Source organism: Rana temporaria, chromosome 2, assembly GCF_905171775.1.
Source record: "Rana temporaria chromosome 2, aRanTem1.1, whole genome shotgun sequence".
In the NCBI taxonomy this organism is placed as follows: Eukaryota; Metazoa; Chordata; class Amphibia; order Anura; family Ranidae; genus Rana; species Rana temporaria.
Genome location: NC_053490.1, coordinates 505284592 through 505300634, shown reverse-complemented (window position 1 = coordinate 505300634; position 16043 = coordinate 505284592). Strand labels below are relative to the sequence as shown.

Sequence of the window (16043 nt, the reverse complement as noted above, 5' to 3'; positions counted from 1 at the left end):
TCAAGAAGGGCAGCAAAGAGGTAACTTCTCTCCAGGAAAGACATCAAGGATAGACTGATATTCTGCAAATTGTACAGGGATTTGACTGCTGAGGACTGGGGTAAAGTAATTTTCTCTTATGAATCCCCTTTCAGTCCCGGAGCCCATACCCGGAAGCGGCGGGAGAACATGTATCTCTAAAATGGTAAGTACGGTTTTAATAAAAAAAAAATACCCATTTCTTCTCCCCTTAATTAGCCTAATTCCAATGTTAAAAATTGATTTTTCGGGTGAACTCCCGCTTTAACAAGACTGGTGGAAGGCTGTTTAAGCAGAACTAAAGACAAAACTTTTTTTACAATTTAGCTCAGAGTTATAACCCCTTAACATTTTCTCGCCATCCCATGTCCCATTGGGGAGATTTCCCTTTACTTCCTGTCCCATAGCCAAAACAAGAAGTGAAAGGAAATCCATCCAAAGTGAGGGGGATTCCTGGTTGTCACCACAACTAGTTGGAAAATGTCCCCTCTATTCCTGTTCTGGTTACAATGCAAAATGTGTTTTTTTTTCTACTTTCAATCTCTATGATAACCATAATCAGGATAAACACAGGAATATGAATCTTCATAATGGGGGAACTCAATTTATACTTTAACTCAGCCTAAAACAGCTCCCATTCCTTTTGGGAGATATTCATGTTATGTATATGGGGGCTTTTAGCACCATAAATGGTTGTCAGCAAGGACACATCTCCTTTAGAATACTTTTCATATAGGTGTTACATTTTCTAAAATCTAACCTTTGAAAACATAACATACAAGAATAGGGGAAGCCTGCCACCTTGGGATACACACCCTGAGATGGTCATCCCAATGTTCTTACCTTGACAAACTCCTTGAACTCTGGCACTTCGTCGGTTTTCTGTTGGATGAGTGCAGCACCATTTAGCTGACAGCTACAGAAGCGGATGTATGGTTGCATGTGCGGTAACTGAGCAGTCAAGATGTCACCGATCATCTTAACAGGCATCTTTTCACCAGACATCTTTTTGCGAACTCGCAAAGCCCTTGGTATAAAAATTGGCAGTTAAATGAAAAAGTACGACTTTGGCCTCTTAAAAATATGTGCTGCAGCACTGGATTGGAAGGTTATTTGCACATAGAGTTTTCTCTTAGCCCCCTGCAACCCCACAAACACCTGTTGAGCTTGCTACTGTAGTCTACCCAATGCAGCTTCCTTTGATGGGATGGCAATGATGCTACACAGCTCATGAACTCAGAGCAGCATTGTCACCCTCATGTAGGCTATACCTGTTTACACTACATTGGGTGAAAAGAGGTTGCAGAGAGTGTGGTTATTAGTATTGTTTTTGATAAACAGGTAGGGGTATGTACTCCATACTCATTCACATGGGGGGGGGGGAGATCTGGGGGCCCCCTTGTTAATAGGGTGCTTCTAGATTCCAATAAACCCCCTTGCCCGCAGATCCCCACAACCACCAGCCAGGGTTGCGGGGGAAGAGGTCATTGTCCCTAGCAACATTTGGGGCTTCAAAGCACCCCCCCCCCATGTTGAGGGCATGTGGGCTGGTATGGTTCAGGAGTGGGGGGTTGGGCGCTGGCTCGTCCCCTCCCCTTTCCTTACCTGCTGGGCTGCATGCGTAAATAAGGGTCTAGTATGGAATTTGATGGGGACCCCAAGGTTGTTTTTAGAGTCTCTTTAGAGATTCAAAGAGTCTGGTATGCATTAGGGAGGGGGGGGGGGGTCATTGCTGGCATTCACAAGTTGCACCCAAATTGCATCTGTATCACAGAGGTGCAACTTTCATGCAAGGGTTTACATTGAAGTCTATGGACCTCAAGTTGCATGATAGTCGGACCCAAGTAGTGCAGGAACTACTATGAAGTCGCACATACATAAACAGTTATCAATAGGGAAACATGGAGCGTGATTTGTCATGCGACTTTGGGGTCCAAAGTCGCACAAGTGTGAATGGGGTCTTAAGATAAACTTAAAAAAATCTGTTTAGAAGGATCACCAGACTGTTAAAAGCTATAAAACACTACTTACTTGAGCAGTTTAATATTGCACATGATCAGCTCCTTCCAGTTAACAAATATCATTGCCACCTCCTTCTCCGTTAAGAGTTCTGATTCCAGCAATGGCTTATGGAATGTCTGAAATGCAGACCCACCCAATATCAGTGATCAGTATGTGTGTATAACAATTTCTTCCAACCTTAGAACAATGAAACCTGTCAAAAGAAATATGGATGTCCCCATTGTTTATTGCTTTATAAAAAAAAAGGGCCAAGTGCCTGGCTGTCGGGCCTTCATGCCATTTACCCAGATGAAGCATTAATATAAGGGTTTCTGACCTTTCTTCGATATACAGTGCCTTGAAAAAGTATTCATACCCCTTGAAATATTCCACATTTTGTCACGTTACAACCAAAAACTTAAATGTATTTTCTTGGGATTTTATGTGATAGAACAACACAAAGTGGCACATAATCGTAAAGTGGAAGGAAAATGATGAATGGTTTTCAAACATTTTTACAAATAAATATCTGAAAAGTGTGGCGTGCATTTGTATTCAGCCTTTAACTTACTCTGATACCCCTAACTAAAATCTAGTGGGACCAATTGCCTTCAGAAGTCACCTAATTAGTAAATATGGTCTACCTGTGTGTAATTTAATCTGAGTATAAATATAGCTGCTCTGTGGAGCCCTCAGAGATTTGCTAGAGAACCTTAGTGAACAAAGAGCATCATGAAGGCCAAGGAACACGCCAGACAGGTCAGGGATTAAGTTGTAGAGAAGTTTAAAGCAGGGTTAGGTTATTTAAAAAAAAAAAAAAAAAGCAAGCTTTGGACATCTCACAGAGCACTGTTCAATCCATCATCCGAAAATGTTAAAAGAGTATGGCACAACTGAAGACCTACCAAGACAAGGCCGTCCACCTAAACTGACAGGTCGGGCAAGGAGAGCATTAATTAGGAGAAGCAGCCAAGAGGCCCATGGAAACTCTGGAGGAACTGCAGAGATCCACAGCTCAGGTGGGAGAATCTGTCCACAGGACAACTATTTGTCGTGCTCTCCACAAATCTGACCTTTATGGAAAAGTGGCAAGAAGAGAGTCACAAGAAGTCCTGTTTGCAATAAGTCATGTGGGGGACACAGCAAACACGTTGAAGAAGGTCCCCTGGTCAGATAAGACCAAAACTAAACTTTTTGGCCTAAAAGCAAAACGCTTTGGATAACTACCACTGCACATCACTCTGAGCACACCATCCCCACCGTGAAACATGGTGGCAGCATCATGTTGTGGGGATGCTTTTCCTCAGCAGGGACAGGGAAGATGGTCAGAGTTGATGGGAAGATGGATGGAGCCAAATACAGGGCAATCCTACAAGAAAACCTGTTAGTGTGAGTCTGCAAAAGATTTGAGACTGGGGCGGAGGTTCGCAGGACAACGACCCTAAACATACCGCCAGAGCTACAATTGAATGGTTTATATCAAAATCAGATTCATATGTTAGAATGACCGGGTCAAAATGCAAACCTAAATTCAATTGAGAATCTGTGGCAATACTTGGAAATTGCTCTCCACAGACGCTCCCCATCCAATCTGAAAGAGCTGTAGCTATTTTGGAAAGAACAATAGGCAAAAATGTCACTCTCTAGATGTGCAAAGCTGGTAGAGACATCCCTAAAAAGACTTGCAGCTGTAATTGCAGTGAAAGGAGGTTCTACAAAGTAGGGGGGGTTGAATACAAATGCACGCCAACTTTAATAAGGGGTGCACCTATGACACGGTTCCCAGAGCATTATGGGTTTTCTACAGAGAAGGAACAGCAAAAGCTGCTTTCTTTCAGACTATCTTTCTTTCATATACTTTACAAGGCTCCATCTTAACAAAGCAGACAGGAAATAAGTGGAAGAACAGATGGCTATTAAAAAGAAGATGGGTAATAGCATGTCCACATATCTTCTTATTATTGTGTATTTGATTGTATGGATCAATAATTATGCCCCTTTGGTACATTTCATTGTGCCGTTATCCATCTTCTCTTTAATAGTGATTGCCAGTGACAAGCTGCACACACACATGACAATGGTGGGCAAGCATGGACCGACCTGGAGCAACACCATGGTTTATTGATATTGCATGGTAGAAGGGATGAGTTATAGAGCTCTCTAAACCCCAATGTATTCAACAGAGCACTATAGATAGGTAAACAAATAAAAGGGGGTCTAGATTAATATGCGCCATTTCTTATTTACCCGATTTTGAGTGGTACTAAACCCAAAAGCAAACATTTATTATATTGCAGCTTACCATTTCTTACATGTGATAAGAACAAGCCCTCCAGCAGAATGCACCACTTATAGAGATGAGACATACCATTTAGCACTAGCATTGTTACTTACAATGACCAGCTTTTATGTATTTACAGTATGTAAAACCTTTATCCCAAAAGGAAAAAAATAAATTTTTCTGTAACTGCTTATAAAGTATTAGCTGGAGTTTGGATTCAATTTGTTAGTGTACTTAAATATGCTAGGACATATTATATTCCCCCACCCCAGACTGACAATGCTGCTACTCCTTTGCTCCTTCATACAGAGTGGAGGCACTCTACTACAAGTGGTATTTTACTGAACAGATCACCAGGTGAAAACAGGAGAAAAAAAAATAACAAAGAAAAGAAAACTGATGCAGCCACCACATCTAATGATCGGTAGGTAAGCTGCAATATATTACATTTTGGGTTTAATACTGCTCTTTGGACATATATGATGCACTATACTGTTCCTGTTAGAAAAGCTTGGCTCCTCCGTCTTCTTTTTCATGCATCATGGAAAAAAATTGTGATGATGGTTACCATAATATGGCAGTTATAAAAAGAAGAGTTCATATTTTGTAGCTCTAAGACCCCTTTCACACTGGGGCGTTTTTCAGGCGATTTAGCGTTAAAAAAAGCACCTGTAAAGCACCTGAAAGAAGCTGCATCTGCAATCCCAATGTGAAAGCCCGAGTGCTTTCACACCGAGGCGCTGCACTGGCAGGGCGTCCACAAAAGTCCTGCAAGCAGCTTCTTTGCAGCGCTTTAGGAGCGGTGAATATACCGCTCCTAAAGCACCCTTTCCATTGAGGGAGCTTTTTTTTAACGCATTGGGTTTTCACATTGGGATTGCAGATGAGGCTTCTTTCAGGCACTTTACAGGCTTTTTTTTTACGCCAAAGCACCTGAAAAACGCCCATAAAACACCCCGATGCGAAAGGGGTCTAAATGAGAGACCTGAGCTTATGCAAAGAGTTTCAAGTTCCGCTTCCATTGGTATTTTAGGCATAATGGTCACCACAATAGAACATGTGAGAGGGCCTGGTATAAATGGTGTAGAGTTCATACTATCCAGCTCACCTCTGTGACCAGCTGAAGATCATTCACATAATTCTCTTCTGTCACAATCAGCTCGTGAATATAACCCTGACGTTTTCTCTCCGTAGGACTCAACATGTCAAGCAGATGGAGGTCCGCACACCCTGAAATATAAAGAGGACACCATAAATATCTGTACTAGCAGCTGCCTTCAGACCTGCAGTGATAAAAACGGTTCATGAACATAAAAGGCAGGATAAGCAGAAGATTTTGAGCTTTACTGTATGAAAATGTAGGGATTATGATACTGTTTTGAAAGTCAGAAGTTTTGTTTTGTGATGGCAAGTTAGATGGCCCTTGGGCAGAAAACAACAACAGCGGGCATTATCACACAATGGCAGTGTTTTCTGAAGGACCATTAGCTCAGAGAGAAGATCGCTACATAGAGAATTAAGAGATATGTATCTAATTGGGCAGCTCTTTGAAGTTAGCAAGAACTGAATAATGGACAAATGTACATACGTAAACTTTTGTTTGGATTTTAGCGCCGTCTATGTCCAAAGAACATGAAGCAGAAATCTGACAAAAGTGAGGGGAAGACCTACCTCTGACAGTTGTCATCTGAACACGTGACCCTGCTAGAAGATTTTGGATTCCCTTTCAACTTTGTCTTGCAGTGACAATGGTCACCAGAGCAAAACCTGGTGTTCTAACCCAACCCCCCCCTTCCTTTCCCACACTTTGAGAAAATTATGACTGTCAATGGAAAGCATCAAAATACAACAATGCAGTACAAGAGGACAGAACAAGTTTTGGATGACACAAGTCATACCAATTATAGCAAGCCTGCTAGTAGGTAAACCATTCTAGGAAGCCCTGTTTGGTGTTTCTTAAAAGGGGTTGAAAAGGTAAAAAAGGTTTTCCTTAAATAGCTTCCTTTACCTTAGTGCAGTCCTCCTTCACTTACCTCATCCTTCCATTTTGCTTTTAAATGTCCTTATTTCTTCTGAGAAATCCTCACTTCCTGTTCTTCTGTCTGTAACTACATACAGTAATGCAAGGCTTTCTCCCTGGTGTGGAGAAAGCCTCTTGAGGGGGGAGGGGGCGAGCAGGAGGGTCAGGACACTTTCTACTTTGCAGATAGAGAAAGGAGCGGTGTGTTAGTGGGTGTCCTGACACTCCTGCTCACCAACTCCCCCCTCAAGAGGCTTTCTCCACACCAGGGAGAGAGCCTCGCATTACTGTGTATAGTTACAGACAGAAGAACAGGAAGTGAGGATTTCTCAGAAGAAATAAGGACATTTAAAAGCAAAATGGAAGGATGAGGTAAGTGAAGGAGGACTGCACTAAGGTAAAGGAAGCTATTTAGGGAAAAAAATGTTTTTCCTTTACAACCCCTTTAATTATTATTAGATCACTACGAGTTCCATTTATAAAAAAAAACTGCTATGATCGTCAACTTCATCTAGTGGGTGTAATGTGATATTTTCCTGTAATGCCTTAATTCGGAAAAAAATGCATTACAGCCACTAGATGGAACATAGTGATACAATATAGTGATTATTCGAGATGGTTGTGGAAATACTTAAGTCATTTGCACAGCTATTTTATTTGTATAAATGTATCCCTATGTTCTCTTGATATTTCATATTGGAGCAAGGATATAAAGTAAAATTTGATGGGATCAATGTTCATTTATGAGGACCGATCCCTAGGTTCAGATGTTAAAGAGAACCCCGTCTCCAAGCCATTTCAACAACAATCTTCCCAAAAGAGCGTTTTATATATGTTATTTTCTTGTAAGAGCCTCCCCCCTGTTGTTGTGTAAAGTAGACATCCAAAAGCCCTCAGACTGATGCTTGGCACCACCATTCTGGATGTGATGTCAGCAGTCCCAGCAGATTTAGAGATGTCACTTAAAAGATATAGTATGATTTCAAAATCATACCTCCCTAGGTGGATGCAGCATCGATCCCCCGCTGGCTCCAAGACTGAGGATCGAGCGATCAAAGACCGTTGAGTTATCAGAGCTCCGTGAGCAGGGAACTGGTCACTGTCAGTCACCCCTGTCTGCTCTCCTTCCCCACACCCCTCACACAAGCTTACTGGAGCAATGGGCTGTGAAGGAGGCAAAAGCGGCTGACTCAGACTCTCAGCGGCTTGATGAGAGGCTGAGCCGGGTGCTGGTCCCGGGTTGTGGGTGGATCCAGACTTTGTTGCGATCTTGTCCCAGTCTTTGTATGTATTTAATCTGTATATTTATCTGCTCGTCTGACGTTTAGATTTAAAAGCTTCAGTATATGCGTAAGTGAAAAAAATAAAAAAAAGTGAATGAAAACTAACTTACCTCTCTGGTGAAAACCCCCCTTTACTTTTTTTATTTAAACGATAAAAAAAAGTCTTTGGGCACTGTAAACCGAGATAACAGGAGGTACTTACCAGTTATATTGTCCTTTTAGTGCATGAAAATTACATTGAGCTAAACGAATCATTGTCACTTTACGATGCTCTGTTGTAGACCGTAAGACTGGCTGCATTACCGGTACCTTAAATTTAGCTAGAATCTTACTATAGAATTGCTATTTTCCTCTGGCAGGTTATCAATGACAAGCTACAGATAAAGCAAATTAAAGATCTGACCAGACATCAACCAGTGGGTGGGTGGTTCAACTTTTATCCAACCAGAAGAAAACATAGGAATTTTGGGAGAGCTGTATGTAGACGGAACAGTAAGTTTTGAGGACTCTTTCGCACTAAAGCGCACTACTTTAAGACATCCCATTAATTTAAATGGACTGACAGCCCACCTAAATGCAAAAAAGACTTGCATCTGCAGGCTTTTGAACCAAGCAGGCTATCACAACTTATGGCATTTTTGTGCAGTGTATTGCAGGGGTGTTGGAAGCTACTGTGTGTGTGCATTGCAGTGCCATTCTAAATTAATTAATATGGGTTACATTACAATTAAAAAGCAGTAACCCAGATCCAGAGATATGAAATTGTGCTATGGAGATGCAGCAAAGCAGGTATGGTCCTACTCGCATGGTGGACATGCCTAAAGGTTTAACGATTTTGGATTCAAATTTATAACTATTCACACTCTTATACTAAATTTTCAAAGGGTGCCATCAAACTTGAAGCATATTTAAAACCAAAATAAAAAACCTAAATATATTGCTGCTTACAATTCCTTAGCTGTGGTGCCTGCATTTGTTTTTATTTATTCAGGCCCAAAACATTTTAAGCAAGTAAGAAAATATCCGATTATCTTGCCAAAAATGAAGAATAGCGCTCCATCGTTGGTATCATCAGGAGGAATAGTGCCCCATTGTTGGGCGTCGGTAGAATAATGGCTACCCCATTGTTGATGTCATTTGGCAGAATAGCGTATCTTATCAGTCGGAGGACTAGTGCCCCAAGGGCTGGATAAAAGCAAACAAAGGGCCGAAATTTGAAGACCATTGGTTTAAACTACTAGCCTCATCAATCCACTATGTAACAAAAGATGTGTTTGAAGTCCAGTCAAAACTATGGTTTCCCCATAGATACAGTAAAGTTAGTGCAGTCGCAAAGGGACAATAAGGGTATTACCTGCAGGATTTCCAGGTGAAAATGGGAAAAAAAGACAGAAAAATAAGCTAGATGCAGCCACTACATCTGTTTTTTTAGTTTATATACACGCAAATACAGATTGGGAACAGTTCTGGTAGGTCTGGGATCCATGGATACACCACTGTTCAATGAAATCCCGAGGGGATTAGGCAGGAAAACCCTGTGAGACACTCCACATTCTGTTGACCCTTTTTTCTGACTTTTCCTATCCTTACATTCTGGAGTCCCAGACAATCGTGACAATAATAGGATTTGTGTACATAAAATAAAATCACTATCTTGGAATCCATTGAGGGACACACAAGGTCATTTACCGTTGCGTTATACTGCCAGCTAAAGGAAGATTGGAAACCAGCAAATAAAATAAAATTGTAGGCCAGACCAGGGTAACCCTTCTTACAACCAGCATGCCTCAGTTTTGTAGCAAGCAGTTCTTAAAGCATGATCATAAACACAGAGTAGGGTAAAAGTTATGTCCCTCAATGGACTGTAAAAAAAATTTTCATTCCAAGTACAAAATACACATTTTCTTCTCATCCATTAAGGCTTCGGGATATCCAACAGCAGTCTCCAATATGTTCAAATTGCAGTTTTTGAATTTCTGAGAACCAGGCCTCAGGTCCAATGGAGTCACAGGGCAACACACAAGGAACAAATTAATCAAACAATTAAGGCTAATGTCCTCTTAAACACAATAGGAAAAGCGGAAACTGGTATCTTAATAGTGCTCCAGATCCAGCTGAAGATGAGAATTTGTCCCATGAAGTATCTCCTGGGGTAGATGTCCTGAGACTCAAACCATATGAGGTATGCATTTCACATCCAATATGGGAAGTCTATATCCTGCCAAGATGTAACTCTTTAACCATGCCATTCAGAAATGGCCCCATCTCTCAGAACCCAGGCTTCAACAGCTATGTAGTTAAAGCCAGCAACTGTTAAGCAGGATAGTTCTTGAAACAGAAAATCTGGAAAATTTAAAATTGCCCAAGAAGCATCTGCCCAAGCCAATACAAAGTAATGAGGATCACCAGGATGCCCTCCACCTTGCTCCTGCAAAGCAGACAAATAAGTAGAAATTCCTGGGGGGAAAAGGCATAAGCTCATTGTGTATTAATCCCATAGAGCCACAAAAACATCCACTGCTTGCGATGGAGGATCCCGGTACCTAGAGACAAACCTGTCTAGTTTGTTGTTGAACCTAGAAGTCCATATTCAGTATGCCCCACCTGTGACACAGGTCCCACATATCTTAGGGTGTGGGGACTACTTCTTCAGGTCCAGACACTGCTGGCTCTGAAAATCTACATCTCAGAAATGGACAATTTGGTGGGTAAACAGCAGACAAGGCTGGAATATGAAGAAGTGATGAACAGGGTGGGATTTGTTCTCTTTTGTTCTGAACCATATCATGCCAATTTCAAATAAGATCCAGGTAAATGTTACTTATTCATTATTCATCAATTTAGCATTTCAGCTGATTTTTTTTCAGTCCGCAAATATTTATAAAAAGTGCGATTTGGCCCTCGTACCTGAAAAGTTTGGATTAGAGTGAAAAGGAGGAATCAACAGAAACCTCTGCTCTTAAATTAGACTAGAAAGCTCAGTATTGGGGGGGATTGGTATTCTATTGTTTGCAAAGATGAATAGATGAGTTGACATCTGCAAAAGGAATGTCAACTTTTTAGTTACGGTATTCTTTATACTAACAGTTTTTGTACATTTTCTTCCAAAATATATATATATATATATATATATATATATATATATATATATATATATATATATAAGCATTACTCCACTGTGTAACACAAAGAATATCATTATGTGTGATAAATGGATCATTAGGCAGCATTAGCCCAAAACAGGTGACTTGACTATTCCAGCAAGATCACAGCGGAGCCAACATTTGTAAGCTGTCAAGAAAAAACAAGAATAGGAACAGAGGGTGCAGTCAGCGCAAAAATATAATAAACCCCCCTTTTTATGCAAGCTGGACACTGAAGAATTTTCACAAAATTCAAATAACAATGGTATATATGGATAGAAGTGCAGCGTAATTTTTTTTTTATAAATAATAACAGAACTAATAATGTAAAAGTAATCAGAAGAGATGATATAGCAGTCCAGAGAGACGATATACAGCCAGATCCACAAGTAGTATTCCACCAGTGCTGAAACAGTCCACAATAACGTGACAGTCCCTCCAATTCTGGTCTAACTAAACACTCTCACCTCATAATATGGACTAGGGATGAGCTCCGGCGTGTTCGCACAGTCCACGTGCAGAGCCCGCCAGGAAGTCTGCGCGGTGCTGCGCTAATCACAGGCAGGGAGACATTTCCCGATCTCTGCAGCCGAGCATCGGTACAAAGTCTCCCTGCCTGTGATTAGCGCAGCAACATGCAGACTTCTTGGCCGGCTCTGCACGTGGACTGTGCGAACACACCGGAGTTCATCCCTAATATGGACCTCTGAGCAAACAGGCAGTCATGCAAGCAGGTATCAAATGAGTTAACACAGACCATATAGTTCTTTCACGTCTCTTTGAAACTCAGCATAGGACGCCAGGTCATAAGTAGATAGAAAAGATCTAAGTGCTCACCGTTTAAGCATTGAATGTATTAATGTGTTAAACACACTACTCACTGCTTTTATCTTTTTTATGTGAGTAGTGTGTTCAACACATTAATAAATTCAATGCCGAGTTTCAAGGAGACGTGAGAGAACTATATGGTTTGTGTCAACTCATTTGATACTCGCTTGCATTACTGCCTGTTTGCTCAGAGGTCCATATTATGAGGTGAGAGTGTTTAGTTAGACCGGAGGTGGGGGGACTGTCACGTTATTGTGGACTGTTTCAGCACTGGTGGAATACTACTTGTGGATCTGGCCGTTATCTCATCGCTCTGGACTGCTATATCATCTCTTCTGATTACTTTTACATTATTAGTTCTGTTGTTATTATTTATTGTTTTTTTGCGCTGAACTTCTATCCATATATGTCAGAGAAAACAGGAAAGAAAAGTAAATTTAAAAAAGTTGGATAAGGGGTTTGGACATTTAAACTGGCATTGGGTCTAAATGTTTCCCTAAAGCAGGGATATGCAATTAGCGCAGGGTTTGACAAATTTGCTTGGAATCTAGGAGCCAGCTAAAAAAGTTAGGAGCCAGAAAACGCACCCCGTCCCGACGAGCTTGCGTGCAGAAGCGAACACATACGTGAGCAGCGCCCGCATATGTAAACGGTGTTTAAATCACACATGTGAGGTATCGCCGCGATTGGTAAAGCAAGAGCAATAATTCTAGCCCTAGACCTCCTCTGTAACTCAAAACATGCAACCTGTAGATTTTTTTAAACGTCGCCTATGAAGATTTTAAAGGGTAAAAGTTTGTCGGCATTCCACGAGCGGACACAATTTTGAAGCGCGACATGTTGGTTATGAATTTACTCGGCGTAACATTATCTTTCATAATATTAAAAAAAATGGGGATAACTTTACTGTTGTCTTATTTTTTAATGAAAAAAAGTGTAATTTTTTCCCAAAAAAGTGCGCTTGTAAGACCGCTGCGCAAATACGGCGTGACAAAGTATTGCAACGATCGCCATTTTATTCTCTAGGGTGTTAGGATAAAAAATATATATAATGTTTGGGGGTTCTAATTAGAGGGAAGAAGATGGCAGTGAAAATAGTGAAAAATTACATTAGAATTGCTGTTTAACTAACTTGTAATACCAACGGCCACCACCAGATGGCGCCAGCTCACAACTGGTGGTAATAACTTGTAATACCAACGGCTCACCACCAGATGGCGCCAGCTCAAAAAAAAAAAGTCGCCAGGACACTATTTCTAGTCGCCATGGCGACCGGGATTTGGCGAGCCCTGAATTAACGGACCTCCAGCTGTTGCAAAACTAAAAGTTCCATCATCTGTATGTCATGCTTGTGGCTGTCAGAGTCTTGCTATGCCTCATGGGACTTGTAGCTCTGCAATAGCTGGAGGTCCGCTAATTGCATATCCCTGCCCTAAAGTATAGATATATTCTTTGAAGTATTGCCTGTGCCATACGCAACACAGGAAAGACAGGGGGAGATTAGAGAACTGAATGCATGGCTAAAAACCTGGCAAGGGGAGGGATTTGGGTTTCTAGAGCACTGGGCAGACTTTTCATTGGGGTACAACCTATATGCCAAAGATGGTTTTCGCCTAAATGGAAGGGGGGTCTCCTGTGCTGGGGAGAGGTTTATGGGAAGGCTGGCGGAATATTTAAACTAGGATTGAGAGGGAGGATGAACTAGAATTCAATTGGGCAAACAGGTCAGACATTAATGGAGAGTGGAATGGGAATAGATGGGGGGGAGGGTTATGGCAGGTGATAAGGTTCCCATGTTACAAACAACCATTGGAAATTATAGTATTATTTGTACTACTAAAAAAGATATGCAAAACACAAGAGCAAAAATGTGACAATAATTTAAAAGGAGTTTGTTCACCAATGCCAGAAGTCTGCAAAGCAAAATAGGAGAGTTGGAAGCTTTGGTGCACAAGGGGAACTATGATTTGAGTCAAATAACTTTTTATTCAGACAAATACCAGGGTACAAACTATGATTTAATTGGTATTGCTGAATCTTGGCTTCATGTTTCACGACTGGGCTATTATTAATCCTGGCTATGCTCTCTTTCAGAGAGACAGGGCAAAATGTAAGGGTGGTGGTGTCTGTCTCTAGAAGTGAAGTGATCTCAAAGTGAGTGTGAAAGAAGAAGTAGTTGATGAAATGTGTGTTGAGGCTGAATTATTATGGGTGGAACTGCATATAGATGTGCGTAGTGCAACGTTAATCATTGGAATTTGTTATAGGCCACCCAGTGTTAATGAGGTGGTGGAGACTCTGCTCTTTGCCCAGATGCATAGGGCTGCTGGGGCTGGGACAGTGATAACAATGGGGGATTTTAACTACACTGATATTTACTGGAGTAATGGCACTGCTAGAAAAGTTAAAAGGGCACAAAATGTATAAAATTATTTTTATAAGACAATTTGTTAGTACACTTCATAGAGGCCCTGACTAGGAATGATGCTCTGCTGGACCTGGTAATCTCAAACCATGCTGATCTTTTTTGCAATATTCATATAAAAACATCTGGGTAAAAGTGATAACATGCTTTCATTTAATGTAAGTTGTAAGCAACAAACACATACTGGAAAGATAAAAACACTTAACTTTAAGAAACAACATTTTCTAAGGGCGAGGGCTGCTTTTAGAAACTTAGACTGGGAGGGAATATTGGCATCCATGAACAGAGAACAGAAATGGAAATTCTTCAAAAAGATTGCATGTAAACTCACCACAAAGTATATTCCCATGGGCAATAAGTTTAAAAGACTAAAAATAAAACCATGTGGCCAATGGCCAAAGCAAAAACCAAAACCAACAAAAAAAGCATTTTAAAAATATACAAATTAAGGAACACTCATTTAAATGTTAAAAGGAATATAACAGAATATGTAAAAAGGAAATCAAGACCGCAAAAATGAAAAACAAAAACGAGAGATTACAAAAGAGAAACAGATCCAAATAAATTCTTCAACTACATTAGTAAAAGGGTAAGGTGTGAGCATGTAGGCCCTTTACAAAATAATCCAGAGTGAGTGACTGGGGACAAAGAGAAGGCAAATGTATTAAATATCTTCTTTAGCTTTGTTTCTTCAAAGGAGCAAGGGGGAACTCAAGTCCATAATGGGGATGGTATTGACACGGCCCCAAATGAACCATTATGGCTCAAAATGTATACGATCCAGAAATATTTAGACAAAACAGGAAAGGTGAATAAAGCAGGTCTGCCATTTCAAAGCCATTGTTTCCAATATTTAGGAACTTTTTAATGACTGGAATAGTACCACTGGACTGGCGTAAGGCCATATTTAAAAAGGGGTCAAAGTCTTTACCAAGTAACTACTTTATACACCTGTAGACCTGTTAGTTTAACATCTATAGTTGGGAAGATACTAGAGGAGTTTGATAAAAGACCACATAGACGAGTTCTTGCTGGAAACAAATAATTTTAAGCAACAGAAAGCATGGATTCATGAAAGACAGACGTTGTCAGACAAATATGACTTCTTTTTATGAGGAAGTAAAAACCTTGGACAGGTGGCTGTGGTATACTTGGATTTTGCAAAAGCATTTAACACAGTTCTCTATATGGCGAATGTGTAAGGTAAAGTCTACAGAGTTTAAAAAAATCAGCTTGTAAATGGATAGAAAACTGTCTAGAAGACCAAATTCAGAGAGTAGTGGTTAACGATTCATAGTCTGAATGGTCTAAGGTTATCAGTGGTGTACCCCAAGGTTAAGTTTTGGGAATCTTACTTTTTAATATCTTTATAAAGAATATAGGAGCTGGGATTAAATCTACCAGTTTAGTGTGATGACACCAAGCTATGCAGTGGAACATCCTTACAAGAGGTCTCCAACTTACAAGCTGACCTCTATGCACTGTTTAATTGGGCGACTATGGTTTAATGTTAATAAATGTAAAGTTATGTACTTGGGAGCCAAGAACATGTATGCATCATACATACTAGGGCAGAGTAAACAAGAGAGAGAGAGAGAGAGAGAGAGAGAGAGAGAGAGAGAGAGAGAGAGAGAGAGAGATCATTAAAAATGACCTCATCTGCAATATGCAGGTCAGTTTTGAGCACCAGTTCACAAAAATAAAATTGGGGAACTGGAGACGGTGCACAGAAGGGCAACCAAACTGATAAGATGCATGGAGGAGCTCAGCTATGAGGAAAGAATAGAGGAACGGAATGTATTCTCTCATGAGATGAGGAGATATAATCAACATGCACCAATACATAAGTGGTCCATATAGGGAACTTGTTGAGTTATTTCATTTTAGGGTCTTCACAGAGAACAAGGGGGAACACTATGTCTGGAGGAAAAAAGTGAAGCGCTGTGAAAATGTGGAATACCCCTTCCTGGTTCTGGCCAGCTCAGTAGATTGTTTAAAAAAAGGCCTGGATGCTTTTCTAAATGCACATAATATAACTGGATAC

General features: G+C 40.6%; 1 protein-coding gene across 1 annotated transcript in view; it reads right to left on the bottom strand.

Moving 5' to 3' along the window:
* The window catches only part of ITSN1 (intersectin 1), a 266243-nt gene that overhangs the window by 43857 nt on the left and 206343 nt on the right, over positions 1-16043 (bottom strand). The window contains exons 29-31 of the mRNA XM_040338914.1: positions 5409-5530; positions 2050-2156; positions 862-1045 (exon numbers count right to left, since the gene is read on the bottom strand). Coding sequence (XP_040194848.1) covers positions 862-1045; positions 2050-2156; positions 5409-5530 — 413 coding nt within the window. The remainder of the gene's footprint in view (positions 1-861; positions 1046-2049; positions 2157-5408; positions 5531-16043) is intronic.